The 12788-nt window shown below is 48.9% G+C and overlaps 1 protein-coding gene across 8 annotated transcripts in view; it reads left to right on the forward strand.

Annotated features, from left to right (window-relative positions):
- Positions 1 to 12788, forward strand: part of TSPAN14 (tetraspanin 14) — a 53264-nt gene that overhangs the window by 25680 nt on the left and 14796 nt on the right. For 4 of the 8 annotated variants that reach the window (XM_019749491.3, XM_019749492.3, XM_019749489.3 and 1 more), the window contains one exon: positions 1338 to 1435. In XM_019749491.3, the coding sequence (XP_019605050.1) occupies positions 1355 to 1435 (81 nt within the window). In that variant the 5' untranslated portion in view covers positions 1338 to 1354. Of the gene's footprint in view, positions 1 to 1273; positions 1436 to 11524; positions 11561 to 12788 lie in introns of those variants that run through there. The other 4 variants (XR_016018933.1, XM_019749490.3, XR_016018932.1 and 1 more) reach the window with 3 other exon arrangements.

Raw genomic sequence — 12788 nt, forward strand, 5'->3', positions numbered from 1 at the left:
GTGTGTCCCGCCGGACACCACTTTCTCAGAACGTCACAGAGCAGCAGCCGGGCCACAGAGGCTGCCTCACAGGAACGGATTTTGGTGCAGCCTGGTTTGTTTTTGCCTCAGGCCCTGTTATGTTTTGCCCCTCTTCTCACCCTGGGAAGTGGAGGGCAAACAGAGGGGCTGGGGGTGAGCATGCCCCTGGCTGGGGGTGAGCATGCCCCTGTAAGCCTCAGATGCTACACGCCCGTGGGTCAGCGTGAGGCACTGCGCTCCTTCCCCCTCCCCGGGTGGTGGAGAGTTAGGGGTTCACCTGGATTACCCTTGGGTTCAGCAAGGAAAGTAGTAAAGGTGGGTCAGGCCCTGCGAATTCTCCTTCAAGGGCACCTCCTTTTTGTAGGATTCTGTGAGAAGCTTTGGGGGATGGAGACAGATAAGAAAGAGTGCCCCCCCCCCACTCTGTGCAGCTTTCAGTGTTCTGTACTTTAAGCTTTACTACAGCCCCAGGGGGCCAAAACAGTGTCTCTGTGGGTGGGGGTGGGTGGGGGTGGGGTGGCCGGGAGGGTAAGCAGGGGAGGAAGAGGAGGAAGGAGTGGTGTGAATGCTGGGCTCATGGGCTCTCTCTACCCAGGCCAGGGTGCTCCACCTTCCTTGCCTCTGTAAGCCATGCGCTTGGGAGGTTGTCTCCGAAAAGCTTAGATGAACGAACATGGAGCCTTATTTCTGGCTTTTCTTTATTGGCCACTGTTAGACTATGTCCAAACCTGGCCTTTCTCTCTTCTTCCCAAGCCCCTGTTTCTTCATGTGGCCCTCTGAAGTCCTGGCTGCCCTGCCCCAGGCAGTGGTAGGTGGAAAGAACACGGAGCATGAAATATTCTCCCACCTGCCGCCCCGTGGAATCCCCCGTCCTTGGTTCAGATCCTGGGCCTGCCATCTTTTTCTTATCCTTGGAGTCACATGACCTTTCCGAACTCCTGTTTCCTCCACTGTGAAGCAGAAAAATCCATACCCAATGGAGAGGTGATGAGATAAATGTTTGGGAAGGCTCCAAGCAGAAGTCCTGGTATTTAGGAGACACTGAAAATCACACCATTCTCCATTCTTTCCAAAAGTCTCCTCTATTCTTTTGGCTGTTTTTGGAAAGTTGATTTAACCTGATTTTTGCCTAACCTATAGCTCACGTTGATACAGTAAACCTGTGCCTGGATGAATGAAAGAACACAGGGAAACAATTTGGAGATTTCTGGAGTGTGTGTATGAGCCCTACCTTTGTTCTTTCCTTGGGAAGCAGGTTTTGGGGAGATGTGTTGAAACTGAACCTGCCACCTCATCGCTGCCACGTCTCTCCACAGATCCTGCTTCTCAGAAGATGCACTATTATAGATACTCTAATGCTGAGGTCAGCTGCTGGTACAAGTACCTCCTCTTCAGTTACAACATCGTCTTCTGGGTGAGTGCATGCAAGCCGCTGCGTTCCCTTGCTCAGTCCTTTATTTAGGAAATCATGATGCTTCACATACTTTTGACTTGCTAGGCCCCTTGAGGTTCTGGAAGGGTCGGTGGGCGGAGTTGATGAGCCCAGCCCTAGCAACAATTATAAAATGGACCCTTAAGTGCTGTGATGGGGAAGGCCAGGGTGATTGAAAACCAGACTGAGGGGCTCCTGCTGCACCCTGGGGGTTCAGGAAGGCTTGGGTCTCTGGCCCAGATGTGTGTCTGTCTCCTCCCCTCTCTGCCCCAGTCACACCCCAATGTCACATCGGCGGCAGAGTATTTTGTGTGCTTCTGCCTGTGGGTCAGGTCCTGTTCTAGGCTCTGCGAGGTAAGACTGTACAAGGGCGTGAAGCCCTGCCCTGTGGTGCTTGTGTTTTGCCCAAAGCAACAGAGCAGGGAGGAAGCTCCTTGGCTGGGGTCAGGAAGGCCATTCTGAGCAGGTGACTTGCGGGCTGAGAGCTGAGTATGAGTGAAGAGGCAGCCACGGGGGGTCTGGGGGAGAAAGCATCTTGCAGGGTGAGCAGCATTTGTAATACAGAGGACTGAGGCAGGGATGAGCTTGGCATATATATGCAAGGTGATGTGGCTAGAGCCCAGTAAGGACAGGGGACAGGGGACACAGGTGAGGACAGAGGCACGAAGGAGCCAGGGCGTGGAGGACCGTGCAGTTCTCACAAGTACTTGAAGTTAGTTTCTACTAATTACAGTAACTCTTGGTAAGTTATATGTGGGATGGTGTGATCTGATTTTGGAATGATTTTTCAGAGTGAGGGGATGAATGGTGGTACCATGTCCTGAGATGGAATTTTGGAGCAGAAGGGTTTGAAATGGCCTCTTAGCCAGTTACATGGAGCTGTCAGTTTCCTGTGTCAGTGACCATCCTGGAGATGCAAGTCTGGACCGCCATCAGAGGAAGGGGTGGCCTGGGTGAGCTCACTGAGGGAGAGTCTGGGCACCGAGCCCTGGGGTGATGGAGGTGGGGTTGAGGGGGAGGGTCCACTCCAAAACGGGCTGGGAGTGAGTGGCCGGAGGTAAAAGGAAGACCTGGAGATTTGTGTCATGGAAGGCTTGAGAGGAGGAAGCCTTTCAAGTAGAAAGGAACAGTCAGCTGTACCACAGGCAGGGGAAGCAGGATGAGGACAGGAACTTGTCACTGGGTTTGACAAGGTAGAGGTTGTCGGTGATGTTGACTAGAGCTGCTTTGTGCTCTGGGGGGGACCGAACCCCACCTGCAGTTGTCTGAGGAGCCAGTGAGACATGAGGAAGTGGAGACTGGTGACTCAGGACAGTTCTTTCAAGGACTCTTGCCTTAGAGAGGAGCAGAATAGTTGGGCACTGGCTGGAAATGGTCCAGGGCTACAGGAGGTAGAGCATGTGTGTGCTGCCCGTGAGATTGGTCCAGGCAGACTGATTCTGCCCCGGAGGACGTGATCGTGCACAGAGGCTTTTAAAACCATTAAGCAAGCATCATTTCTCAGTGTCTGCGTGGGGGGCAGGTGGAGAAGGAGGGACAGAATGAAGGACCACACTTGGCCTCTACTGGATTTTGGCATTTCCTAGTTGGACTGGAAGTTTTTTTTCTTTAAATTTATTTTTAACTGTAGTTGGCATACAATATCGTATTAGTTTCTGGTCTACAACATAGTGATTCCACATTTATGTACCTTATGAAGTGACACCATAGTAAATCTAGTAACCGTCTGTCACTGCACAGAGTTATTAGGACTGGAACTCTTGGAAACAAGGCAGACTTGTCAGCCCTTCACCCTTAATTACACGGCCTCATCTCCTGAAGATTTATCTCAAAGTTTTGGGGGTTTTCTGTCCTGGAGAGACAGGATGGGATTCAATGCGTGGCCATTCATCCCAGGTCTCTTCCTGTGCTTGGCCTACTTTTCACCAACCTTATTGTTTTCCCTGAAGTAGGGCAGTGCTGGTTGTTTGATGTGGTTCCTGTGGGACCCTCCTGAGGGGAGGACTGGCTGTCCCAGCCTGGAGATGTGTGGCTTCCCAGACCTGCATTGCTTCTGTCTGCAGGGAGCCTTTTGTTCCACCTGGAGTCCCCACTCCTCAGCCAGGTGTACGGTGGAGGCCACCTGGCCTAGGCAGGCAACCTCCTGCTTTGGACACTTGTACACCCAGCTGTCATCCCCGCCGCCAGCTGGGCTTGCTTGGCCTTGGGCCTTGACCTCAGGCTCTCATCCTGACCTTTGCAGCTACAGTGAAACTTTTCCACTGCGGCCGAGGGCCCTGGTGTCTCTGTGTCTCAGAGCTTTCTAGAACAGATTCTTAGCGTTGGGGAAGCTTTACTCACTTGCCAGGTGCTACCAAGTTCAAATAGTGGAGTTTTGAATTCAGAATTGTAGCGGTCTGTTTGGTGATTGAAGGATGCTGCAGCACTATCGTCGTTTTGCAGAATTGGCAATGCCTGTGCTTGGGAGTTCATCATTTTTCAGTTAGTGTGCACTGGGGCAGAACAGGAAGGGACAAAAAGGAACAGTCAGGAAAATGAGGCCTGGGAGAGCTGGGGGAAGTGGAGAGCGGGAGGCCAGGCAGGCCAGGTGCCTGGATGGGGAGGTTACCGGCCCTTCCCTGCTGGGCTCTTGGCGGTGATTTGCTGTCATATACACAGGAGTTGGGCGTGTGGAATGGGGCCTCAGAATTGGGGTACAGAGCCCTCAGGGACGGGGAGGCTCCTGGGGGGTGGGGAGAGGTCAGTCCGAATTCTTACCTGAACTAGTGACCTTGATAAGCCTTTTCATTGTGAAATACTGATCTCACCTGCCTGCTGCCTGCCTCACAGTTTTGCTGAAAATGTCTGAAATGATATACCAAGCCCTTGACTCCTTAGAGAAATTCTCTTTTTTAAATGGAGAAAAATACAAAAATAGAATCATAAAATGAATGCCCCCGTGGTCTATCACCTAGCTTCAAAAATTACCAACTCATCCGATTGTTTAATTCATAAGCATCATAACCCTCCCCCCCCCCCCCCATATTTTGAAGCAAAGCACAGATGAAATAGTTTTGCACAGGGTTTTTATAGTGTTTGTTTTGTCTTGATGAATTAACAATGAGCAGTGGAGCAGCAGAATTGAGGTGTGGAGCAGAATTGATGGGGGCCGTGGGCTCAGCAGGCAGGTTTGAATATGCAGAAGGCAACCTGTTGTTTCTTTGACCAATTCTCAGTGCTGGAACAAGCACAGGTTTTATTTAGCAGAGGTTTGTCCTGTTCAGAATGATTTTCACAGTAACTTTCTGTATGACACACCTATAACACTCTGTTTTTTAAAGCTTCTCTCCCTCCGATTTCGGGGCTGAGTTTTTCCCAAGAGGGCAGTAATGATAATACGCACTAGGGGTGAGAAACGTGGATGTCGCTGGTGTCTGTGTCTCTCTTTGGGCTGCGTGTTGTTCCGAGTGAACATTGAGCTGGGCTCCGTGGGATGCTGGGCACAGGGACGTCAGGGAAACGGTGCTGCAGCCTGCACAGCGTTTTGAGGGCACTAAATAAAATCTGACGAGGAAAAAGGTACCACTTTCTTCTCAGCAGTGGAAAATGAAAAGACACTGCGCTTTTTACCTTTTTTATTGTTTTCATTATGATCATTCTTTGGCTGTGTTAGACCCGTTTCTAGTGCAGAATCTCATTTTGACTTAGGAAAATGCAAATCAAAACCACAGAGACATACCGTTATCTTTGCACCCATGAGGATAGCTAATATGAAAAAACAGAAAATAACAGATGTTGGCGAGGATGGGGAGAGATTGGAAGGAACCCTTGTGCCCTGTCGGTGAGAATATAAAGTGGTGCAGCTGCTATGGAAAATAGTGCGGTGGGCCCTTGGAAAGTTAAAAAATAGAATTACTGTATGACCCAGCAGTTCCGCTTCTGGTCACATACCCAAAAGAATTGGAAGCAGGATCATGAAGAGATATGGCGCATCCATGGTCATAGCCTTGTTCACAGTAGCGAAAAGCGAGAAACGGCCCAGGTAGCTACCGACCGATGAATGGATGAACAGAATGTGGTCTATACATGCAACGGAATATTATTCAACCTTCAAGAGGAAGATAGTTCTGTCACATGCTACAACATGGATGAACCTTGAGAACTTTATGCTCAATATAATAAGCCAGTGACAAAGGGACACGTGCGGTATGATTCCACTTATATGAGGTACCTAGAGTAGTCAAATTCATAGAAACAGAAAGCAGAAAGTAGAATGGTGGCTGCCAGGTGGGGGGAAGGGAGAAGAGGACGTTATTGTTTAATAGGTAGAGTGTCAGTTTTGCAAGCTGAAAAGTTCTGTGGATGGTGGTGATGGTTGCATAACACTGAGTGTACTTAATGCCACTAAGCTGTACACGTAAATATGATTAATGTTATGTTATGGATACTTTACCACAATTTAAATTAAAAAAAACAAATCTCACTTGACTTGCAGCGGAAGGGAGGCAGGGAGAGGTGTAGTTGGAGGAGCCAGATATAGCCCTTTGGTCGTCTCACCCCATCTGGTTCCACAGAGAATTTGCGCTTTCCTGGTTTTCCTGAGTGAGTCCTCTAGAAGGACGAGTCGGATGATGTCAGCCACGCCAGGACTGCTTCCCACCACCAGCAGTTTTAATCTGCAAAGATTCGGATAAAGCCCTTGCTTGGATCTATTTCAGAGGCGGATTAAAAGTGAAGCACTGAGCCCTGTTGTGAGCACAGACAGTAAGCCTGTGTCCCTGAGAGAGCACCCTGCCCTTGCCTTCCTCAGGGACGGCAGGGCTGAGCCGCTGCGTCCCTGCTTGTGAGACGCAGGAGTTAGCGCCTGAGCCTGTGTGCCTCCTGTTTCTGAGTGAGAGGAGAGCCCAGGGCATTGGTGCTCTGATCAGCCTGGCTGGCGGCCCCTTCCTTCAAAGTCAGAGGCCTCCCATGAGTAGGGCGAATGTGTAGTTTATGGTCCAAATCGGGAAACTTAAGAATGAAAGAGAGGTTAGTAGGAATTTTGCCAGAACAACAACAGGTCTTTGCCCCAGGCAAACGGGGACATGTGGTCACCCTACACGAGAGAGGCAAAGCGAGTTTGATGGGGAAGGACTTAACCGTTAGCTCCCTCCCCGCCGCCCCTGTTACAGCAGGTTTGTGGGCCAGAGTCTTATTCTTTTTCTCTGGTCTTTATTTTGTACCTCCTTTGATGGGGGAGGGAAGAGGCGGGGAAATCAGCACCTCCTGCCTGGGCTGTTGTCTCTGGATCCTTCTGGCCTTAGAGAACGGCCCTTGTGTGAGCTGGGCTCTGTCCATGTCCTGTCAGACCCAAGGCCTGATGTCAGGTCTGGTGCAGATGGTTTCTCCTCTTCCATCCCTTGGTAATTAATGCACACAAAAAGGAAGAGTCTAGTGTTTTAGTAATGTGTGTAGTGTCTTCATTTTCACTGCTGAGAAGAAGTGGTACCTTTTACCTCTTCAGGTTTTATTTAATAAGCTTTTGTAATTGCGTGGACATGCTATACTAAAGCATCTCAGCTGTATTCCATCCCCTTCTCCATGCTCCGTTCTCCTGTCTGCGGTCACACATAGTTTCATAGTCTTGTGAGAGCCTCCTTGCGGTCCTGGAGTCTGTCTTTCCTTATCAGCATCATCTCTTATAGAACATTCCAGGTTGCTATAATCGTCTTTCTTTCTGATTGTATTTGTGGAAATTCCTGTATTGGACATTTAGGTTGTTTCCTTTTTTTTTTTTTTTTTTTTTTGTTGCTATCCTAGATAAGGATGCAGTGATTAGTTTTCTGTAATACAGATTCTTCCCTGTGGGGAAAAGAGGGAAATTATTTCCTGGAATTGATTCCCAGGATGGAGATTAAGTGGGTCAGAAGGTGTGTACGTAGTTTTGATTGGCCTAGTCAAAGTTGCTTCTCCAGACAGGCTGCCCCAATTCATAGGAAGTAGATCACCTTATCTTTTGGCACAGAGGGGTGTGTGTATTTTTCCACATGTAGGCTTGCCAAGGCAGTGGTCAAGGATTGCTTCATCAGAGAACCACTAGAACTGCACTTGCCTGTGGAGCTGATCCTTGCCGGCCTCAGCTCCTGGGTTCATCGGCTCAGGCACGTTGAGGCTGGGATCCCCAGTAAGAATTTCCGAGGAAGGGCTGTTCACCGTACACTGCGATTATTGCCCGCACGGCACCTATGATTATTATATGCGAACAGGAATGTGTCAAGTCTAGCTCACTGGTGTGTGTGTAACTGCATCCTTTTCTAGTACATAGTCAGCATAGTCCAGGCTGCTGGAGTGGTTTGTTCCTGCCTAGGAGTGACTCAGTCCCATCTTGTTTATACCTTTGTTCCCCCCAGAAATGCTTTTTTCACCACTACTGAGGTGGAAATTAGATAGAATAACATGCACCCATTTCAAGTGTATAGTCTGATGAGTTGACAGCCAGCTGACTACCCCATGTAACCACCATCACCACAATGAAGAGAGAAAACATTTCCAGCACTTCAGAAACTTTCCTGAGCCTTCCCCAGTCATTCTCCGCCCCCTTCCGCAGGCAACCATTGACTGCCATCAGTTAGATCCAACTCTCGAATGTGACTTCTTTTAGTTTAGGTGATGTTTTCTCTGTTGTGTTGCTCTTTTTAACTTTATTGAATCTTTAATAAATTCTTTATTAATTTTATTTTTAAAAAAGTGTGGTAAAACATATAACAAAATTTATAATTGTGACCATTTTTAAGTGCACAGTTCAGCGGCATTAAGTACATTCACGTTGTTGTGCAACCATTGCCACCATCCATCTCCAGTCTGTTTTACTGATTTCTGCTCGTGTTTTTATTTCCTCCCTTGTACTTACTTTGGGATTATTTTGCTGTTTTTCTAGCATCTTAAAGTAGAAGATTAGATCATTGATTTTAGATCTTTCTTTTTTCCTAGTGTATTTCATGCTATGTGTTTTCTGCATTCCATACAATTTGATATATTTTCATTTCATTTGGTTAAAATACCTTGTATATGCATATTCTGATGTAATGTGTCTTTTCCCCCTGTGGCTCACTTTAAGAGTTTCACTTTATTACTGGATTTCAGTAATTTTATTATGATCTATGTACTGGTGTGATTTTTGTTTATTCTGTTTGGGATTCATTGGGCTTTTTAGATTTGGGGGTTTGCAGTTTTCATCAAATTTGGGACTTTTTCTTTTTTTTTTTTTTTTTTAGATTTTATTGGGGAAGGGGAACAGGACTTTATTGGGGAACAGTGTGTATTTCCAGGCCTTTTTTCCAAGTCAAGTTGTTGTCCTTTCAGTCTCAGTTGTGGAGGGCACAGCTAAGCTCCAGGTCCAGTTGCCGTTTTCTAGTTGCAGGGGGCACAGCCCACCATCCCTTGCGGGAGTCGAACCGGCAACCTTGTGGTTGAGAGGACGTGCTCCAACCAACTGAGCCATCCAGGAGCTCAGTGGCAGCTCAGCTCCAGGTGCCGTGTTCAATCTTAGTTGCAGGGGGCGCTGCCCACCATCCATTGCGGGAGTCGAGGAATCGAACTGGCAACCTTGTGGTTGGGAACCCGCGCTCCAACCAACTGAGCCATTTGGGAGGCAGCTCAGCTCAAGGTGCCGTGTTCAATCTTAGTTGCAGGGGGCAGAGCCCACCATCCCTTGCGGGAGTCGAGGAATTGAACTGGCAATCTCGTGGTTGAGAGCCCACTGGCCCATGTGGGAATCGAACCGGCAGCCTTCGGAGTTAGGAGCATGGAGCTCTAACCCCCTGAGCCACTGGGCCGGCCTGAATTTGGGACTCTTTTGACCATTATTTCTTCAAATGTACACCCTTCTCCACTATTTTTTTCTTAGACACTTTGTCCCACAGGTCACTGAGGCTCTATTCAACCTCTCTCCCCGTCCCCATCCTTTTGTTTGGATAGTTTCTATTGCTTTGTCTTCAAGTTCACTCATCTTCTATAGTGTCTAATTGGATGTTAAGCCCATCTAGTCAGTTTATCATTTCTAATATTGTATTTTCTATTTCTGATAGTTTCATTTGGATCTTTTTTATATTCTCTATTTCTCTCATTACATTTATATTTTCCTTTAAATCCCTGAGCATAGTCACAATGTTTTTAAAAAAAATCTTTGCTAATTCCATCCTCTGTGTCATTCCTGTGTCTTTTTCTAGTTACTGATTTTTTTTCCCTTATCATAGGTCACATTTTTCCCCCTTTTTGCCTATCTAGTAATTTTGACTAGATGCTAGATAGAGCTTTTCCACCTAAGTATTCCTATCTTGGTCAGCTTGGGTTGCCATAACAAAATGCCATTGACCGGTTGGCTTAAACAACAGAAATTTGTTTTCTCACATTTCTGGAGGCTCGAAGTCTGAGAGCAGGGTACCATCATGGCCAGGTTCTGGTGAGGACTCTTTTCCTGGCTTGCAGATGGCTGCCTTCTTACTATGTCCTCACATGGTGAAGAGAGAGAGAGAGAGCTCTGGTCTCTCTTCCCCTTATGCGGACACTAATTGTGGAGGCCCCACCCTCGTGACCTTGTCTAACCCTGATTACCTCCCAAAGGCCCCACCTCCAAAGACCATCACAGTGGGGAAGGGGTTGTGGCTTCAATATATGAATTGGGGGGGGGGGGGCTGCAAGCATTCAATCCATAATATTTCCTTAACAGTTTTGTCTTTTGAGTCAGACATGTTTTGTTAAATATTGTATGAGAGTCATTCATGCTCTTGTATGTAGTTGTAGATCATTCTCTTCATTGTGTAATGCTCTGTTGTGGGAATGTATCATTTGGATTGTTTGCAGTTTTAGGCTAATAAGACCTGGTGAGGTAATATAAAAACATACCAGGGTTGTAGACCTGAATTACAGGGATGTCCCAGGGCTTATGTGGCTGAGCTGAAGAAAATCGTGACTTTCTTCTGTAGGTCCAAATGGTTTTCGCGTTTGGTAGTTGAGTACAGGACATGGCTTGCAGGACAAACCTGGCTCTCTGCCTGTTTTTGCACATACGTTATTGGAACACAGTCCTGCCCATTCGTTTACATATTGTCTGTGGCTGCTTTCCTGCTGTAACAGCAGAGCTGAGGAGTTGGAACAGAGACCATCCAGTGTGCAGAGCTGAAAGTATTTACTATTTGGCTTACAGAAGTGTCGAGGCCTGGCTTGGTATCTTGGTTTTCTGTCCACTGTTAATCACTGATCTGTGCCAGTGATGGCAGTGGCTGGGGTCGGGATGAGGCTGGGTTGGGGGTTCCTTCTCTCAGTTGCTTGGGGAGCTTCCTGTAACCTCCCTTGGATGACTCTGCCCTCCTCCTTCCTTCCTTTCAAAGGCTTTGACATGTTCAGATTCCTGGGCGGGGCTTGGTGGGGGTTGGCTCTCTGTTATCAGGGAACACAGACATCTGTGGAAGCTGCCCCTAGAACCCTCTGGGTCATCTCTACCCCTCCCGCTGCGGCTGCTAGCGTGGGTTCACTGGGTGTGCTAGGAAGGGCACACATGTGTCTTATTCTCAGAACCACCCTTCCGGCAGGAGGAAAAGCTAGTGTGTGATGCTGTGTGACCCTGTGCAAAGCACCATCCTGGGCCCTGCTTCCCTCTGTAATGGGGAAGCTGAGCTCTAGCGTCCTTTCTGGCTCCCACACCTTCCAAACTCCCACTGAGAAGTGGTACCGTTGTGAAAGGAATGTTTCCTGTTCTGTTTCGGTTCAGAGTAGCCACAGCCTTGAGGGGCAAGGCCTCCTAACCCTGGCAGATGCCCTGGCACTCTTCCTCAGCCCACTGGGCTCTCAGGGCCAGGTTGGGTCTGGGGTCTGTGCTCTCTGGAGTCCTTTCTGGCCAATAATTGAGTTGTTGTCATTTCATGTGGCTACGAGTCTCTCCGGTGTTCTCTGAACTCACTGGGCCTGGAGTCAAGATTTCCTGTTCTGGAGAGTGCCAGGACTATGGGGTCTCCACCTGGTGTGATTTATGAATGCAAAGCTTAGACAGCAGGAGGTGCATCGGCCCTCGGGGATCATTGGCTTCTGACTGCTTCGTAGTGCAGACTGGCAAACAGGTCCAAGAGAGGGATGGCTCGCTCAGGCTGCAGGGTGAGTTAGGAACGGAGATGAGACTCTGTTCTAGCTTCTTCCACTTCTTGCCCTGTTTTCTTTCCATTGTCCTTCCCTGCCTCATTTGAAAAGCCTCCAGAAGGCTCCATTTCCCTAAACTGTGCTTTACTGTTGTCTCTAGAAACCCAATGAAACAGATGCTACTGGAAGGGATGATCTTGTCTTAGCACAAGAAGTGGTGCTGGGAGATTTCTGGGGATGGAGGGAGGGTGCAGAATGTTTTCAGTCCTGCAAATGCTGGTGGCTTCTTGAAGGCCCCTCCATGCCTCTGCTTTGCCACCACTGCAGGAGGGCAGGGCCTGCTCAGAATGGCTCTGTGCCCCAGGGTAAGTATGTCAGGTATATACGTCTTTCAGCCCTACCACCTTCCTATGACCCAGGGAGGGTCACTCCATTTTGCAGCGGAAAACAGGCTCAGAGAAGTTCCCAGACTTGCATGAAGTTGCAGAGTGGAGACTGGAGCCGGACGGGCTGGCCCTGGGCTGTGAGTTCCTTCAGCGTTGCTCTGGACTGCCTTTAGTTTCAGTGGTCTACTCTTTGTTGGGCTTCCTTCCGGTTTTCTCTGAGGCTCCCATAGACGGCTCGGGAAGGGACTCTGAATGGCAGCCTGCATCAGCTGTGGGAATTTGCAAGAACCAGAGGCCAGCAAGGCAGAGCCTGAAAGAGTTGCGTTGCTGCTGCTGGTCTGCCTGGAGCTTGCTGAGGAAAGGCCTCTAGGGCTGCATGAATTGCCTGAATGCTTTTGCACAAATGCTCCTGCAAGGGTCCTGGGCCACTAAAGTGTGGGTGATACGGGGCTGCTTTTGACCTGCGTGGTGTTGGAAGTGTCCTCCAGTCCAGCAGGGCCAGGCCAGGTGTCTGCACTTCTGTCGTGTCTTGAACCTGCCTGAGTCAAGTGCCACAGGCTTGCTCACATGGTGAGTGGGTTCCGTGTGGCTTCAGGGACCAGGTGGGGCTGGGCCAGCCCAGAGCGCCCCAAGAGGTCCTCTAACCTTTGTTCTCTTAGGGCCTTTTGGCTTAGGTGGAAAGGCCAATATTGAATTTTTACAATGGTAACCCGTGGCCCCCCCCCCCCAAAGAAGAGGCCCCACTCCCTTGGACACCTGTCCTGGATGGGCATAGTGATCCTCCCGTCCCGGCCCCTGTGACTGGCCCTTCCTGCTGGGCCTGGGTGGTTGCCCTGTGGGCGGTGACATAGTGGGTGTCA

Source organism: Rhinolophus sinicus, chromosome 15 (assembly GCF_057876585.1).
Source record: "Rhinolophus sinicus isolate RSI-liver-muscle chromosome 15, RSI-T2T, whole genome shotgun sequence".
Classification (NCBI taxonomy): domain Eukaryota; kingdom Metazoa; phylum Chordata; class Mammalia; order Chiroptera; family Rhinolophidae; genus Rhinolophus; species Rhinolophus sinicus.